Source organism: Talpa europaea (assembly GCF_964194135.1).
Source record: "Talpa europaea genome assembly, chromosome: 9".
NCBI classification, from domain to species: Eukaryota; Metazoa; Chordata; class Mammalia; order Eulipotyphla; family Talpidae; genus Talpa; species Talpa europaea.
In genome coordinates, this window is record NC_140076.1 from 10,641,730 (window position 1) to 10,660,475 (window position 18,746).

An 18,746-nucleotide genomic window follows, 5' to 3' on the forward strand; every position below is an offset into this window, starting at 1 on the left:
GCGAGAAACATTAAGAACATTCCCAGGCATAGTAAAAGAGATTGGCTAGGGGGCTAGGAGAAGAAACAGAAACATCACGGTAGGAGCACAAATTGTTAAGTGGAATTAGGATGAGGGGGGACCTGGGGTGACTGCAGGAGAGAGGGTATGCCGATAGAGGTGGCTTCCAGAGCAGGTGGTCATGGGTTAGGGTGACCAACTACCCCGGTGCCTAAGACTAACCTGGTGTTAAAACGGAAAGTCCTGTGCACCAGAAAACCCTCAGTCCAGGCTAACCTGGGTGGGGGTGGGGGGGTCACCCTATGGTTGAATTGTTTTGGACAAGGGCTACCTCTCCCCGGAGTTGGAAGGGATGGTAGAGAGGTAGGTAAGGGCACGACTCAAAACCAAAACCCAAAAACCATGGGCTTTGGGACCTGGGTAAAGCTCTGCTTCTTGGCTGTGGTTGTGCAATCATGAAATGCCTTGATCTCTCAGATAGTTTCCTGTAACTTGAGATAATGCCACAAGAATAGACCACGTGACAGCGGCGATCCAAACTAGAGTCAACATTCTTCCGTCTCCTTTCTTCTTAACTCTCGCCGCTGCTCTTGTCGCCCCCTCTTCTCTCACCCTCGATTTCTCTCCTTGACCTTCTCCAGTTTTGTCCTCCCTGCCCCTCTGGCTCCGCATTTAGCGCCCACCCACCGCTAGGGGAAGCGTCGAGCCGCGCAGGAGGGCGGCCCCTCTAGCTCTCCCGGGGGACTCTCTATGGCCCCGCCCACGGAGCCGCGCGGAGGGGGCGGGCTCCGTCACGTGACCCGGGCGCCCCGCTCTGGCGCAGGCGCGTCGGCCGCGTCGCCGTCGCCGGGTCCCGTCGAGCGCGCCGCGCCGCTTCTCCGCGCCCGAGGCGACGGCCCGGCGGTCCTGCGGCTCCTCTCCGGCTGCTGCGGGCCGCGGGGCCGAGGCCATGTCCCGAAAGCAGGCGGCGAAGAGCCGGCCCGGCAGCGGCCGCGGGAAGGCCGAGACCGAGCGCAAGCGGGACGAGCGGGCGGCTCGCCGGGCCCTGGCCAAGGAGCGGCGGAACCGGCCGGAGTCCGGCGGCGGCTGCGAGGAGGAGTTCGTCAGCTTCGCCAACCAGCTGCAGGCCCTGGGGCTGAAGCTGCGGGAGGTGCCGGGGGACGGGTGAGGCGGGCCGGGAGCGCGGGGGGCGGCGCCGGGGGTCGCGCCGGGCTGGGCGACCGTCGCCCGCTCGTCCTCTCATTCATTCGGGCGGCCCCGCGCCGGCCGCGAGCCGGCAGCGTCCCCGGCCGGGGGTCCGGCGCGGGCCACGCCCCTCGGGGTGAGCGCGGAGCCCCGGTTTTGCTCTAATCATGGCAAAGGCCGCGAAGAGACGGAAGGGGTCCTGAGCATCCTGGAGCAGGTCTCCTTTAGATCGGTGCCCAGGAAGGCCTCCTGGAGGGGGGCATTTGAGCGGAGAGCTGATGGCATGAGAGGGAGCGAGTCCCTGGGAGAGCAGGACAGCACGTAGAGTCCTGATGACAGGGAGACGATGGGAAAGGCGTGCACCCCATTTGTATAATGCTTTGCCACCTTGGAGTCCGTCCTGTTGCGGTATTGCCCCGCTCTCACACTTGGGAAGTCAGATCTGTGAGGGCCTGTTGTTTATTGCGCTAACGGCAACTTTTCTAGTTCTTGTTTTCATGGGCCTCCCTTTCTGCAAGCAAGGCAGCTCACGCAAGCTTGCTTTGGGCTTGGGCAGGAACCTAAGTTCAGCTTTTTTAGGGAACATGGGTGGGAGAGAGGGAAGGGAATGTGGCGCAGGAAAGGGCATATGGATACAAGAGCATGATTGGAAGAAGTGAAAGGCTCGGGGAGAGGGAAGGGGAACAGATTGCATCCCCATTGCAGGGTTAGGTGAAAGGAACTCTGGTTGCCAGGTGCGCCACTCTGGAAGAAGCAGTATTAGCAACAGCCTAGCTGTTGATTTTCCTTCGTTTGAATGCTCAGATTGGACAGGGGAAGGAATAAGATGGAAACTAAAGACCATGCAGAATTGGTGTAGCTAATAAGTGTGGAAAGGAGTTTTCTAGATTTCACATTATATTGCATCTTATTAATCAGATGTATTAATCAGTGTTTATGATCTGGCCTTGATTTCCTTTTCCCACCGTTCCTACATATTCTCATTGCTTCAGGCAAATTGGATTTAGAACTTGATTGCATTTAACCATCACTTAGCACAGTGCCTGATATATGGAAGGCAGCATTCAATACATTTTTGTTGAATAAATTACAAAATTATAGATGAAGACCAACTAGACCCTCCGTAGGGCCTCTCAAAGGGGCATTCCTTAGTGGAGTCACTACAGTTAAAGGCTTGCATTTAACCTAGTGTCTTGACTTTCTCAAATACAAAGTTTATGAACCATTCAGGATCTTAATCAAATTCACAAGTGCAGAACTGCTGTGGGAACCAAAATGAATCGAATCGAATACAGTGGGACGGGTTGGGGCTCTTCCTTGCAAGTGGTTGGATTGCTTGTGTCTGTTATTCTGGGCACCATATCCTCAGTGATGGTGCCAAACAACTGAAGTACTAGCAGAAGGTTGCTTATGAGCAAGAATCACCACACAGGGAGTTAATAAAATCTTGAGGGAGCTTTCATAATGCTGCAGGAAAATCTGAGGGTGCTACTTTTATCTCCACCCCAAAGAGAGCCTATTTTTCTTTCGTTAATTCAGCAAATGTTGGTTGAGCATACACTGACTGAGATACCTAAGTAGTTCATAGCCTAATGAGCAAACACGTAACAGCAGGTCTCCAACATTTTGGTCATTGGACTCCTTATACAAATTACTGAAGACTCCAAAGAGCTTTTATTTATATGGGTTATAGCTACGGTATTTACTATATCAGAAAGTAAGACAGAAATATAAAATTCAGGAGTACACAGTTTCATTAGCTGAGTGATAACCTCCTATCAGTTCTGGAAGACTCCACTCACTGCACATATATCAAAGAATGAGAGAGAAAAGATAAAGAACGTCTTGATTTTGAATTCATGAACACAGGACCATCTGAAAGGGTCACCGAGTCACCTTTCTCCCCCCAAGCCCCCTCACTTTGAGAACAGATAATATAATCAAATACAGTTTGGTATAGTCTTAATAGTGACCTATTTTATTGGCACTGTTGAAAAGGAAGTGGCTGGTACTCCCTGAAGTGGTCAGGGAGATCTTCTCATTCATTCAGCAAATGCTGTTTGAGACGTACTAACCTTACTGAGGCTAGATGCCTCTGATTCAGACTTATGGTGGACCAGTAGAGAACATTCCAGATGGAGGTGGTATTCTATATAAAGGCACAGGAGCACATTGTTTTTGAGTGATTGACCAGTTGTTTAGGATGACAGGAGTATAGGGGATCGGGGTAGAAGTCCGGGACAATGAGACTGCAGAGGCCAGGGGCCAGTTTGTTTGGCATGCTCGTATCTCTTAGTTGCGAGGTTCCTATTCTTTGGACAATATTAGGTAAAATGATAATACTGATCCTTTGTGTTCACAAATTCTTTCTATGGGTCTTACAAGATGAACTGTGGCTCAGCCCTCTTTACCACTGTGGCCCGTTGGGATATGGCATCGACAGGCTTTGTTACTGTGCAGTGTTGTTTGCTGTGTGTATGATGGGTTGGTAGGTGTCAACAGATTCTGTTGGTTAGGAATACTTAGTGAGTTCTCTGGTATTTTTTATGGTAATATAAAGAAAATAGTAGCCATTCTGGCCTGATGACAATGTTGAGTAACCTGAGGTGACATTCACTACACTGGCATATAATGTAGGTAGTATGCTTCTGCAGCATTCTGGAATCTCTGGATGCTTGGGAAGTAATTATCTGGTATCCTCAAATGTAGCCTTTCCATTAGCTGTCACTTTAGCATAGATTAATCTGGTTTTTTTTAGGGGACCTAACAAGGGGATTGCTACTTGGAACACATCGTGGCTACCTTCATGTTTGTCGTGTTTTCTGTGGACTGGACCCCCATATATGTTGGATTCAATTGCATAACAAGAAAGAGTTTAACCTTGATGTTGTCCTTAAAACATTATTGATTATAGCATGACAAGGACCTCTAATTGGATTTAGTCAGTGCTGTATTAGTGCCTCATTGAACAATATCCAGCTTTATCTTACTGTGTAGTTCTAAATTACATTACTACTTAGTAATGCTCTCAAATTAAAACATTAAAGAATCGCTAATTGTATTCTTTTTCTCTGTCCCAAACAAGTTGTCTTTTCTTTTAATTCTGTGTAATTATCCATTAGTACCAACATCGCCTGCATATCAGCTCCATCACTTGTCTAGTTCAGTGGTTTTCAGTGTTGGTGGTATAATAGAGTCACTTGGAAAAAACAGAGTGCTTGGGCTCAGCCCTAGATCGAATATCATGCAGGGGGGCCTGCTTATTGACAACTTGAAAAATGTCCACAGGTGATTCTAATATGCAGCCATAATTGAGAACCACTGACTTAGAGTCTAGATTCTAGACTAGTGTTTCCCAAATGTTTGCACGCTACAGCATCATCTAGAGGGCTAGTTATGACACTTGGGGGATTAATGCTGGGTCCCAACCCAGTGTTTCACTCAGTACACTAGACGTGGTCCCAGAATTTTCATTTTGGCAAGTTCTCAGGTGATGCTGGTGTTGCTAGTCAGGAATCACACTGGGAGATTCGGTCATCTAGACCAGTGCTGCCCAACAGAAATAAAATGGAAGCCACAAAATGAAATTTAAAAATTTCCCAGCAGTGACACTAAAAAAGGGAAAAGAAACAGGTGAAACTATTTTTCATGCTTAAATTTTTAAGCTACTGTATTTTCAACATATAATTGAATTTGAAGCTAATGAGATATTTCCATTTTAAAAATACTATTTAAAGTCCAGGATTTTACACTTCTAACATACTTTAACTTGGATCGAGCACTTCTGAAGTGGCTGCGTGTGACCACCACATTGTACTGCACGGATGTAGACAGTTCCCGAGGATTGCTTATAGATGGGAGTTTACAGAAATCTTCTGTACGGTCTGTCTCCATAGAACTAAAATGAAATTTACTTTTTTTTTTGTTGACATCTATGTTTCTGTAGCTCCCATTTTCTAATGTCAATTGTATTGACAAGTATAACCTCCCTTTCGCAATGACAAATAGTTGGAGGCAAATCTCGTGTCCCCTTGAACCTTCTGTAGGCTCAAAGCCACTGTGTTCTTCATGCTATGTAGTTTAAAGCCACACCATCTCCTCTGAAGGTGACCCTGAAAATGTCATAACCAGAATAATATGGCACTCTAGCTGTTATCTGCCTTCAAAAACCTGCCCCCCTTTTTTGCACATTTATTATTACTGCATCCTATGAACCCATTGATTCTGTGATGTCTATCAGTATTTTCTCATAGTAAATGATGGAACACCCCAAACCTTTTCATGCTGCTTATGTAGTTGGTTGTTTTTGTGAACTCCGGTGCAAGACCCTACCTGTATCCCTGTAGTGCAGTGATTCTCAAGTGGATATGATTTTGCTCTCCCTGGGGGACATTTGGCAATATCTAGAGGCGTTTTCGGTTGGTTGTCACAACTGAGGTGGAGGGAGGCGGTGGTGATGATACTGGCATCTAGTGGATGTAGCTGAGGACGCTCCTCATTACTCTGCAGGGCACAGGACAGCTCTCCCAACAGAAAATTCTCCCCAGTTGTCAGGGTGGGGCGTGGCGGTGGGGGTGGAGTGGGGTTGTGAAGCCCTGCTAGTGTAACAGATGAAGGGGTGGGTTCGGGAAACAGCTGGGAGCTCCTGTGGGTCCTTGGGGCTCTGGTCGCTTTGCTCTCCAGGGCATCCTTCGTGATTTTGCTGGACTCCCTGAGGGAACCCAGGTTGGCTCTGTGTTTCTTGACATTTCCTGTGTGACTACCTTGAAGTGCTCAGAGAAGGAAGTGATTTGTCTATCTTGATTTTTCATTTCGAATACTTATTTTTAGTGAGCCCAAGGAAAGTTTGGTAACTGTAGAAAATATATTAAGTTTAACCATTGCTCCTAATTCCATTACCCTGGGCTAACAAAATTCCATTAACTAGAGCTAACATCTTGGTGCCCAGGTTTGAAGCCTGGTCCATCACTTGCTGGTTTTATGACCTTGGGCAAATTTTCCTAAGGGGATTCTGGTGGCACCTATTTCAAAAATCTGTGAGGACTAAACACATTTAATACATATATACACAGTACTTAGAACTGTCCCTGGCACGAGGTGGCTGTTTTGTTGCTTTTCTTGTTCCGTGTGTGTAGCGTATACAGGGGAACATGGTGTCATGCCTGTGCTTTTTACTTCCGTGAGCACATTTGCCCATGTTATGACAAGTTCTTGGAAAGCATTTACTTTCTGTAGAACACCATGGATTTTGATACATTAAATGTGAAATAACTAATGATCGAATTCTGTGCTACATCATACTTCCATTAAAGTATATGCAAGAATAGACCAGTGGTGGCAAATGCTAAAGGTTTAAAAAAAGTTTGAGAGAAAAGCTTAACATTGAAGATGTTTTCTCCATTAGCTTACTTTTCCCTCTGGTTGAAAAGAAGGTGCTGCAACAGACACCTTTGTCCAGTATATAGAACTGCTATATTCCACTCCTTTCCAGAATCTTGCCCCAGATGATGATGCACATTTCTTGTTTTTTAACTTACACAATTTGTTGTCTTTAAATTCTCCCTTCCCCTCATCTTAAAAAAAAAAAAAAACCCTTATGCAATTGAAGAGATTTTTGCCTCTTTTTCTACAGAAATCTCACTTTTCTGATTGAAAAACGGAGAACTCTTGTATACATTTAGATGGAAAGTTCTGTCCAAAGTGATGAATTTTTCTGGAATTAGAATGCTGTAGATTTTCATTTGGAAAAGTAAACAGTTTGGTTTGAAACTGGCTACTGTTTGGCTTCAGCATGGCGTGTTTCTTTCTTTGTAGGGATTCCAGATTGTGTTTGTGTTACTGTAGTCTCTGTGTCTGGGCTGTTTGTAATATAGTTTGGACTTTTAAAATTCTGAAAGTTTGTAAGTAAAGATAGCTCTTAAGATTTATTACCAGCATTTTAATTTTAGAAACAACAAAAACGGTGTCACCAGTTTTCATTCTGCAGGACTGATGGCGGCACCATGGCCCCGGGTGAAGGGGGGCGGGTGTGTGCTTCCCCTTTCGTGGTTTTCTCTGTGTTGTGTTGCTTGTGTTGGGAGCTTGACAAAGGGGTATCTTTTGGATACTTGTTGTTAGACGAATGATTGGATCATTCATGTCGGTGATTGATTAGTTAGCTGCGCAGCTATAGCAAAACTTGTTTCAGAAAAGCGGCAGTAGATGTGACTCACCCACATCCTTTGGTGTGGAATGACTGTAATATTGATATCTGGACCCTGTCTTTAGGGCAGTTAATACATCACCAACTTCACTTGAAGTTGCTGAGGCCCAGGGAGGTTTCAGTGTCTTTCCTGAGTCAACCAGCAGTAAGTAGGAAGAGAATCCTTGCTTGTTGCATCTCAGGAAGGTAACGTGATTGAATGTGCCCTTGAGCGCTCCCAGCATCTGGGACGAATCCTGTACTGTCGGAATTGAGGCTTTATCTCTTCTCTGCATGAACGATTTCCGCGGATGGCCTAGCATGAAAGAAACATCATTGTTTTAGATGAACTGTTAGTTTTTCAAGGGTCTTGACCAACATTTTTGTTTTGATAGCAATTGCCTGTTCAGAGCTCTTGGGGATCAGTTGGAGGGACACTCGCGAAATCATCTCAAGCACCGACAAGAGACAGTGGACTACATGATAAAGCAGCGGGAGGATTTCGAACCCTTTGTAGAAGATGACATTCCTTTTGAGAAACATGGTAGGTTCACTGTGGGACACTGGCCCCTCCAGGAGTAATGCATTGGGTAATTAAATCTATCAGCATCTCCCAACCTGCCAGCCAGGGGTTTGGTTATGTAAATTACGTCCTTCATTTGTTCACCATTTGTCTGCTGTATTTTGTGCTAGGCAGTTGGGAATTAAAAGGTTTAGATGTATATGTACTTAATAAAAATGATGCTGTTAAGTCATGAAAAACTACTGATGACACCTTGTTCACTGGGGGGTTGGGGGGACAGGCTATTAAATAGGTGCGTAGATCCTATTTTTAAAAGGTGCATACAACAGAAACACGATAGACAACTAGACAAGTCTGGAAAGATACTAGCATTTTATGGTTGTTGATTTCTGACTCCATTTTATTTTTCAGAAATCACTCACTTTCAACAACTTCTATAAAGGGGAGATAATAACACCTAATCTATGGGGTGTTTTGAACAGATTAAATTAGATAATAACAATTGAAATAAGTTCTTAATAAGTACCAGCCATCTGGGGATGACATAATTACCAGTATTTTAACTTTTGTTGATTTTCCTGATTTTTAAATGATCATGTATTACATTTGTAATAAAAAAAACCAGTAAAGTCATTTTGGATTTATCACAGAAAACCCAAACACAGCCTCCTTTTTGAGCCAAGTCAATTAGTGGTTTTAATTTTTTAGTTTTTTTTTTAATTTTAAATTTTAATAGGCTCAAATCTGGTAAGGAATATGTATGAGCTTTTAAACTTAATTTTGACAGATACCTACTCTCTCTTCCCCTCCTCACACCCCTCTGAGTCTTATGAAAATAGCTTCTGCTTCTACAAAAAAAAAATGGGCAAAAATCCATGGTCCTTTAATCCAGTAACAGTGTTTTGAAACGATGAAAGAAAATAAATCTGAGTAAAACAGATTTTTATTGAAAAAAGGATGAAAGAACGAATAGTTTTGAAAGGTATTATGCTAGGTGCTGATATATTTCTATTTTACAAATAACATTTTTATCGCGGAGTTCACAGTCTGTCTTACCTGTCTGATCAGGAAAGAGTCATTCCTGGATATTAGAGAGCTCACTGAAAATTGTGTTGAGAGCGGGTGAGGAGAGAGACTGAGAAGGGAGATGCGGTAGAAGACTTTCCATGTGGCCCAATGAAAGAATAAGCGGGTCTCCATCACAGCATATACTGGGGATCATGAGGGGAGTCCAGGCTGAAGAACGTCTGGCACTGTTATTGCTGGGACTCATTGGAGTGGAAAGAGAGGAGGCAGGTGATTCTGAAGTTTCTGCGGGGGGAAAGGTGAGGTGGCTGTAAGAGAGAGGGCAGCAGCAGGAAGGAAGCTGTCAGAGAGCCCAAAGCCTTTCTAATTCCTCACTTGGGAAAGAACTCAACTGAGGCAACAGTAGCAAAAGGGACACAGAAGCCAGTTTGATTCCAGTTGAGTAATCTGTACGCTCCTGAGTGCTCATGTTCCCTGTGCCTGAATCACTTTTTATCTAGCAGATAGTTTATCAGATGGCCAGCAGTTTACAAGCTATGTATGTGCAGTTGGACACAGTGTGATGTAAAATAAATTGTGTTGTTGATCCAATTAAGATATGTGTTGTTGATCCAATTAAGATAATCATTTCGAATGAAGGAAGTTTTTAGTTTGTCACTCTACATTCTACTTTGAAAATCCTCAATGAAGGTCTTGTGTGGTAGATTTGGGGGTGTGGTAGGACAAGAAAGTCAGACTTTCAATTGCTGGTGCGATAGTCACTATCGATGTAGAATGGAAGGTATTTTTTTGACATGTCACTGTGTATGCTCGATGGTTGGGGAGAGCGCGATAAGAAATGGAGCTTTAAAGAAGTGAAAAGTGACTGACTGCAATAGAGGAAATGAAGAGAAACCCGAAAGTCATTTGAATTCTAGACTTAATACATGCCTCCCTCCTATCACAGTTATGTATTTTTAATGCCAACCAGTCTACCGAGTTACACTGTGAGGTTCTTGAAAGTGGAGACTGTGTCTGTTCTGCAGTGCAGCCGGGCTCACGGTAGGCACTCCTAAGACACTTTGGCATGAATCAATGAATGACTCCTTGACTCTCCAGGACTCTGTTTCCCTTGCATCTCACCCTGTCTTAGAATTATTCTTTTCCTATGGACTGTGGCTTTGGAGAACTGGTGGTATCATTCCCCTCATTGTACAGGTACAACTTGTAGTTGTACAAATGAAATCAGAAAATTGAATATTCTTTGTGCCTCCTTTCCCTCTCTGCTCAATACCCAGGTACTCATTAAGTCTTGTGACTTCTCCCTCAGTATTTGTTTTTTTCCTCGCTGCACCACCTTGTACAATTGGGCCTTTGTGGTCGTTTGCCAAGGCCTCAGTACTCACTGTGCTGGTCTCATTGCCTCTCCTCCCCTTCAGTTTATTCCACATTGCAGCCAGAACGGTGATCTCAGTGCACATTTAAAATGCCTTCCTCTTCTCTAAAACCTGTTGGTAGCTCCCCATTGGCGTTAGGTTAAAATCTAAACTCTAATCCTCTGTGATCTGTGATTTTCTTATTTCTCTACCCTTATCTCTTGCCATTTCCCACGACATCTGATTGTTCCTCTAGACTGCCACCTCAGCATTCTCAGTTTGTGTCATACCACAAGCTTTTCCTTCTCTCTCTTTCTCCTTTTCTGGGACCATCATCAGTTCCTCTGCCTAGCTCCTGCTTGTCCTTTGGGAATCAGCTTAGTTACCCCAGCTGAGAAGCTTCCTTCGTCCACTGCCCCCACCCTTCCCGCGACCAGACTGGCTTGTTTCCCACTTGGAGTTAGTCAAGCTGCCAGGTTTTAGGGCACAGTCTTGCACACGATTTCCCTCACTCCTGGAACCAACTGCAAATCTGCGTTTCTCCCAAACCCCTTAGAGGTTTGATAATTTGCTAGAAGGACTCAGAGAATTCACTGAAGGCTGTTATACTCGCAGTTATAATTTATTACAGGGAAAGAACACACATCGAAATGAGTCTGGGAAGGTCACACACTACATGAAGAGACTGTCAATCAGGGAAGTGCGCCTGAACTTCAGTGTCTAGAATTTTTATTTGGGGCTTCATTATGTAGGTTTACTGATCGATTACCTAAGGGGTTAGGCCCAATCTCCAGCTCCCAGGTCTGTCCTGACATCACTGGCCACAGAGGTCTATAGTGAGTCACCTCTTTAGCATAAGCTATCAGTTGTAGGTTGCTGAGGAGACTGCTGTGATTAACTCCTATCTCTTAGGAAATCCCGAAGGGTTTAGAGGTTATCTCCCAGCAACCAGTGACAAGGGCCAGAACTCCAGGCAAGGCCAAATTCTTTTCTGTTCATCCCTTTCCTGTAGCCCTTGTGCACATATAATGTCTATTTTCTTTTTGTTTGCTCAGCACTGGTTGCAAACTCCTGTGGCTGGCTGTGTAATGGAGTGGCCTGTGTGGAATGAAATCTCAGCTCTGCTGTGCACTAGTTCTGTGACCTTGGGCACTAGTTCTGTGACCTTGGGCACAGTTATAAACTGCTCCATGCCTCAGTCTTCTCCTGTGATGGTGTTCATGATAATACCTCTTTTAGAGGATTGGTTTAAGGATTAAAAGTGCTCATTTATGGGATGCAAGTAGAACAGTGCCTGATCATTCATGCAAAATGTTATCATTACTGTAGTTATTGTTTTGTTTCCAGTGTGTGGTAGAGTCAGTCATATAGGAAGCATTCAGAAAATATTTATTGAAGAAATAAATGAATCCTTTAGAAATGATTAGTGCCTATCTGAGTAGCGGTCTCCATTCAACCAGCTAAATTCCTGAACTCTGACAGAAGCTAATGGACTTTTCAGATGTACATTCTGTTTCTCATTATTTGGAACTAGATAAATACCAAAGCACTTTTGCATTTGGATTTTTTCGTCCTAAAGACTTTATTTTTCTTTCTCTCCTATTTTCATGCAGTGGCCAGTTTGGCAAAGTCTGGTACATTTGCTGGCAATGATGCAATTGTAGCCTTTGCAAGAAATCATCAATTGAATGTGGTGATTCATCAACTTAATGCCCCTTTGTGGCAGGTACGTCACCTATTGAAGGATTTATCTTAGGCTCTTATTTAAAAATTAGCTTTGGGGATGTCCTAAAACGACCGGGCTTGACCTTTGTTGTTGAACTATGTGGGGTAACCTAGAATTCAAGACTAACCAAAGATACAGTTAGTGGGTTGTGTTGACTTGGAATTAAAGCCTGCTGTGCTGTGCACAAATGGAGTGCGAAGTATTAATTCAGAAACCTCTGAAATTGGTGTATTGGTCATTTGACAGCAGAGAGCTTAATGTAGAAATCCTTAGATAACTGTAAAAATATCTAAGTGAGAATGTAAAGGATTGGTGCATGCAGGTCTAGTCTGAAGTATGCCTTTTTCTGTGCGGATGCTTGTGTTTTTTAGGTGGAGGCAAACAAAGATCAAAATCACTTTCATAACCGTTACAAAAAAGTGTGTTCTGAACACCAAAATTTGTTTCATGGTCTAGGACGTCAGCTTCTCTATCTGTGCTCTGCTGAGGTATATGTAACAGTTACAGTGGTTTTTCTACTGCCAAGAAGATTTTACCATAGTCAATCTGGGCTGTAGAACAGCAGAGTGCAGTGTCGCTGTGCGGGTTCCCTAGCTCCCGCTGTGAAGTAGCTGCCCATTCTGCTGTTTTCTCCTTTCTTTACCTTTAGTCCTAAATCAACCTAATCTTACAAACAATCCATCAAACCAAGCGTTCTGGAGTATGGCGGGCCAGGGGGCGGGTATAAGTAAGTGATTACAGGTGACCTTTACCCACCCTCCCTCTCCTTCTGCATTCAGAATGATTCTTGCCACCTTGTCTCAACTCCTGAAGACTGGGCATGTGATTTTTTTTTTTTTTTTTAAATTAGCAAGGTAAGCATGTCAATTAAAGGAAAATTTGAAAATTTAGAAAAGCCCATAAAGTCAATTACAAATCACTCAGTCACACTCCCCAGAGATGGTGATTGTTAGTATTTTATTGTGTGTCCCTGTCATACAGATTCTTAACTATGAAACATTCATCTGTAATGAAGAAGAAATGTATCACAGTGTCTTTATGCACGTTTGAGGTACATTTGTATACGTATAAACCGAAATGTTTGTATATGTACACACGTGTATCCCTGTATATTATTATAAAGGCAGCTGTGGCTTTTTTTCCTATGCAATCTGCATGTATATTCCTGTATAAATTGCTTATTCCCAGCTTTTGTTCATTAAAGCAGCTATAGTTCACATACAGCAGAATTTACCTTCCCAGGTGTGTGATTCTGTGTATGGCAACAGTCATGTAAGCACCACCTGTCAACGTGCAGGGTAGCGCCACTGCCCCCAAGCGTCCTCAGTCCCCTGCAGTCACTGTTCGCTCTACACCCCCAACCTCCTGTAGCCGCTTACCCGTCTCTCATAGTTTTGCCTTTCCAGAATGTCATATGAATGGAAGTATACAGCCTTTTGTGCCTGGAATAATATCCTTTTAACAAAATGACACTATAGCAAAATAAAGTAGATACCCCAGGAGTTAGTGAGGAATTTCTCCTTGCACTGACTAGGGGAAACAACAACTATGTGTGTTCTTTGGGGCAGTGTGGTCGGGTGCCCCTGTGGATGCCCCTGCATCAGGGAGAGCTGACATATTTTTATTGAGGCTCTAAGGATGGTCTTTCAGCCAAGACTACCGGTTACCTCCTTTATTGTCCTATTTTTTGTCATTACATTTTAGTTTAGCAGAAGTCATCAGTCATTTGAATATAAAGCATAATGACCCTATTGAAGGAAAATAGTGCCAATTTAGGAACCGTAGCTTGCCTTTTCCACCAGTGATGATAACTTTTTAAAGTTTCTTAAATATCTAGGGAGTTGTGGAAGATAATTCTGCTTAGTTAGAATTTATTTTTTTCAAATGCATTTCTGTAGTGTTGTCTTTCATGGGTTCCTGGACATTGAGAGTGTTGAGTACCTGCTGTTTAGCCATCTTTGCTGAACTGGCTCTCGGATCTTACCCATCTCCCCCCCCAGTAAAGCATGTTATAAAATTTAAGAATTGAAACTGCATTGGTTTTTACTGTGGTAGGTAAGAGGTCTTGCTTTTTATTTATTTATTTATTTATTTTTTAAATAGAGGCATGTTTTATTTATTTATTTATTTGTTTGTTTGTTTTGTTTATACATGCACCGGGTACAGTCAGAAGCGCGGGAGGGTGAGAGAATTCACCAGAGCCAGAGCGGGTTGCAGAACAGGCAGAAGGACCGAAGTACACTGCTGAGGGGAGCAGCGGGCGGCAGAGGTCTGCGCGCCATGCGGGACCCTCCTCCGGTGGCCGGGGAGCAGCCGGGGATCGAACCGGCGCCGCAGAGGCCGCGAACAGCTTCGCAACCCAGCGCTCAACCGCTGCGCCACCGGGGAGGCCCAAGAGGTCTTGCTTTAATAATGAGTAGGTTTATACTCACAGCATGGAGATACTGAAGGCTCATTTTTTCCTTACAAATGAAATAGAGTATGCTTCTGTGAAAATATAGACATGTGTAGTGTGGAAAGGAGCGTGGAAAGTTAACGATTATCACACTTAACGACTGTTTTTCCAGTTATTTTTTCTATTTGGAATTTGAATATGGTAGTGGCATTATTTAGCTATCTAAGTGCTTTAAGGGTCACGTTGTTCAAAGATTATAATCAACTAGTTTCCTTTCCCAGTAGTCTTGCTGGAAGTAAATGGTGCTGTCTCTATTTTTAATGTGTGTTAAAGTACACTCCTGCACTTGGAGACCTATATATTCTACCTAGAGAGGTATCCATACTTCTGACTTCCAGTCCTGTGTGGTTCCTACTTATTCCGTGGCTTTTGCTTTGTCTTTTGACCACAAATATTGTTTAAGTTATGTGTCTTATTGTCTGTGCTTTCATTCAGAGCAAGAGGGGATGTTTTTAACAGAGAGATGGCTACTGGGCTTCCTAGGGGACATATTGCAGAATGACTGCAGCATTTCTGTGGGCATGGCATTTCCTGGGGGGCACTCCCAGACTGGACCTTAGGGCTCTGTACTGCCTAACTCTGGGGAGCACCGTTCCTGTTGGGTTGTGCTCCAGGGGTGCGTTCACACAGAACGCGTGTGAGTGGTGCCTCCAGGGCGCACAGGTAGTGCTACTTTGCTGTATGTGGTTCTGTCTCGAGAGTAATGTGAGAGGGAAATTTTGAGTTTGTTGTTTTACCTTTTAGAAATGTCCTGTGCATTTGAGGTACCCAGGGCCATGAAACTTTAGCTTATTTAACTTCGTTGTTAATATGCTCCTGGCTTGGGAATATATATTTTCTTATGGCTTTGTTTCATGTACTTACATATTAATAAGCACCTCGAAGCATACATACATGGAAGAGAGAGAATTCAGAAATGGCTGTCCCAGTCAGAGTCCCAGTTGGTGACTGGGCTTCATGGGCAGTCCAGGTGGCATTACTCTGCAGAAGTTGGCACCATCCAGATCCTCATGGGCATCTGCCCTTTTCCTGCCCATCCTTGCAGATTCGTGGCACAGATAAAAGCAACGTGCGGGAGCTGCACATTGCGTACCGCTACGGAGAGCACTACGACAGCGTGCGCAGGGTCAACGACAACTCGGAGGCCCCTGCACACCTCCAGACAGATGTGAGTGAGGCTTGTGTTTGACTGTGTTCCGAGTCTTGCAGGAACTAGTGTGTCCTGGGGCCAGAAACCAGTGGGTGCTAGCAGAGGGGGTCTCTTCTGTGGGGTTACTTCGCCCACAGCTCTGGAAATTGACTGAGGCACGTGTGTGCTGCACAAGTCAGCAGCCATTGCCAAAGCGCTGCTTTCTGGAAACTGTCAGTGCTCTAAGCCATTCTTTCCGAGCAGTTCACCCCGTTTGGGGCCTTTCTTTTGAATATTTCTCTTGTGCCCTGGAACTCAATGTCTGGGTAGAATTCAACCATAATGTTTGCCATTCCCTGAAAGTGTTCTTGGGAATCTTTACCCCTTATCTTTGAACGTTTTTGAATAGAGCGTTGAAGATCGTGAACATAGTTTCTTGACTTCTGTGAAAAAATTTTTATTACTCTTTATATCTCCATTAGTTTCAGATACTTCATCAGGATGAATCAAATAAAAGAGAGAAGATCAAGACAAAGGGCGTGGACTCTGAAGATGATCTGAGAGATGAAGTAGAAGATGCCGTCCAGAAAGTCTGCAATGCTACCGGGTGTTCCGTTAGTATTCCTGCCGGGCGATAACGAGGACTTAGGAACAGGCGTCACCAGCTTACTTCGGTGGCGCCCTCTGGCACGCTCACATCTGCCAGGCCAAGCTAGGTCCACGGTATTTGTAGCTTGATCAGGTTGTGTGCCAGACAGTGAGAGCTATTTTTTCACGTCCCTGTGTTTTGCTAAATTTTCCCAGTACTGTTCAAAACCCTAAGGTAGTATGTGGATTTATTTATTTTTTTCTGATTAGTATTTACACTAGTAAAATTGCACTTTTATAAACAGAATTCATTTATATTAAACGGTTATTTCAGGTGACCAGCATTATTGAAAATGAAGACATTTTCTAAAAGAAAAAGGTCATGAAATCTTGTCACATTTCTCACCATTACACTTTTTTTCCCCCGTTAAATTGTTGAAGTAGAGATAGGTACAAAGGCTTACTCAAGTCTTGAAATGTTTGTTTCTTGAATAGGATTTTAATTTGATAGTCCAGAACCTGGAAGCTGAAAACTACAATATTGAATCTGCAATACTTGCCATGCTGCAGATGAACCAGGGAAAAAGAAATAGTAAGTTCATGATTGATACTTACAAACTTTCAGAAGTATTGTGTTGGTGATTTTTCATTTTTGTTATTTTTAATCAAGTCAGGTGGACTATAGTTCCCTAATGTATTAATGACTTAAAGATTAATGATTTAAGTAATGATGGCCAGGTATTATGTGCCAGATACCTTTCCTGGCATTTTAGTTTTCCAGGTGATTGGGTATTTTATTCTTCTTTATGTATTTGCTGTGCCTGTTTATAAAGCTAAGTAACATGGTCTTTGTGACTTTAAATGGGTGCTCTCCAGATCTGTGCTGTCCTTGACACGCAACTAAGCGAGATTGAGGAACTAAACTGTAAATTTTACTTCACTTTCAATAGCCACATGTGACTTGTGGCTACTCTATTGACTAGACAGCTTTTGAGCCTATTTCTTATTTGTGGATGCAAATGAAAGATTTCTCCCTAAAAGTTCATGTTGAAAAGCAATTTATCTAATAAAATACTGTGCTGGTGTGATGCTGATGATAAGGCTGGCTAATAAGCGTATGTAAATTTAACTTCCAAATTTTACCAATTATTTTTTTCCTGTGTTGCCCCTTGTATTCACTTGATACTGTAATTTTGCCTCATGGAAACTTGCTCTCCAAATGACAGTGCTTGAGGGACCTAGGTAATTTTGGAGTCATTTAACATTAATCACAGTATGTAATTATGTTTGGTTCTCAGTTTTAATAAAATGTCTTTCTTTGGAAGCTGCAGATGAGAACCTTAAGCCCAGTGGCCGATCGCTGAAGCATTGTGGCCCTTTATGGGAGGAGAGTGGCAGTGGCACCAGAATTTTCGGAAATCAGGGCCTAAATGAAAGCAGGACAGAAAACAATAAGTCGCGGGCCAGTCCTGGTGAAGAAAACAAAGCAAATAAAAACCAGCTGCCGAAGGTATGAAAGAGGGGCTTGCAGGTACCAGTGGTGGGCTGCTGTGATTCGCAGCAGCGGCAGGGAATGGGCTCATCCTGGTGTGTGATTTTCTTTTGATTAATAAACATAGTTATTGTAGAAAATGGGAGGAAGTAGAATGAAGACTTCGCTCATTCTGTTTGGTGAGTGAGAGTGACTGGAGAAAGCATACATAGAACATAGCCTGTGCGCGTGAGTGCAGCCTCTCGTCAGCCAGTGTAGTGTGCCTGGGTGCTTTCCCTGTTAATTCAGCCAGAAAAGAAATCCTGGTTTTTGATGCAGTCATTCGCAGTGGCATTATTTTCTTGGCTAGAGTCCCAGAAGAGGAATTTGATCGGTTAAAAGGCCTGGGTATTTGAATATTAAAGACCTTTGGATAATTTATCAAGTGCTTCCCTAGAAGGGTGTGGCTCCTTCCCCCTCATGCCCACAGTTATGTATGGCCCTGTTCATTTAGTTGAATTTGAAACTTGTTTTTAAAGACTTTTACCAAGAAGTTCTGAGCTCAAATGCAACATGTCAGAAGCCACGGTAAGCTTCTGAGGGCTGTTTAGATTACCTGGGGCAGTATGTCCTGCAGGGGAAGGTGTCCTGTGGCACATCGGAGTGTCAGCTCCTGGTGCATTGGAGCGGCTGGTCTCTTGGCCATTTTGGATTGGTGTATGGGGAGGATGGAATTGATACTGTTTTCTGACTCAGCAGGTGGCTGTAAATTTAATTGTAAATTTGATCAGTAATGGGAAAGAAAACACTTGATCTGCTAGGTGGGTTTTCTGGCTCTTGTCGAAAGACAGCCTGCACCCTTTGCACCTGTCAGTGGGCAGCAGCCTGAGTCGGCCCGCTGGCAGCTCACCCAAAAGTCTTCTCTTTCAGGTCACGAACAAACAGAGGAGAGAGCAGCAGCGGCTGGAGAAGAAGAAGCGACAGGAGGAACGGCACCGTCACAAAGCCCTGGAGAGCAGGGGCAGCCACAGGGACAGTCACAGGAGTGAAGCAGATGTGAACGCGCAGGTCACCTTGGTGAAGACCTTTGCTGCTCTCAACATCTGA

At 43.9% G+C, this 18,746-nt stretch overlaps 1 protein-coding gene across 2 annotated transcripts; it reads left to right on the top strand.

Moving 5' to 3' along the window:
- Positions 1–822: 822 nt before the first annotated feature.
- Positions 823–18,746, top strand: OTUD3 (OTU deubiquitinase 3; the record flags this gene model as incomplete). 2 transcript variants are annotated; one of them, XM_084241668.1, is made up of 8 exons in its annotated part: positions 823–1,164; positions 7,762–7,910; positions 11,884–11,996; positions 15,497–15,619; positions 16,063–16,194; positions 16,664–16,760; positions 17,494–17,678; positions 18,570–18,746. In XM_084241668.1, 8 exons carry the CDS (start codon positions 950–952, stop codon positions 18,744–18,746), a joined length of 1,191 nt encoding a protein of 396 aa, XP_084097794.1. The 2 variants fall into 2 exon arrangements, with proteins under 2 accessions (XP_084097794.1, XP_084097793.1); XM_084241667.1 differs by having other exon boundaries at positions 950–1,164; positions 17,467–17,678.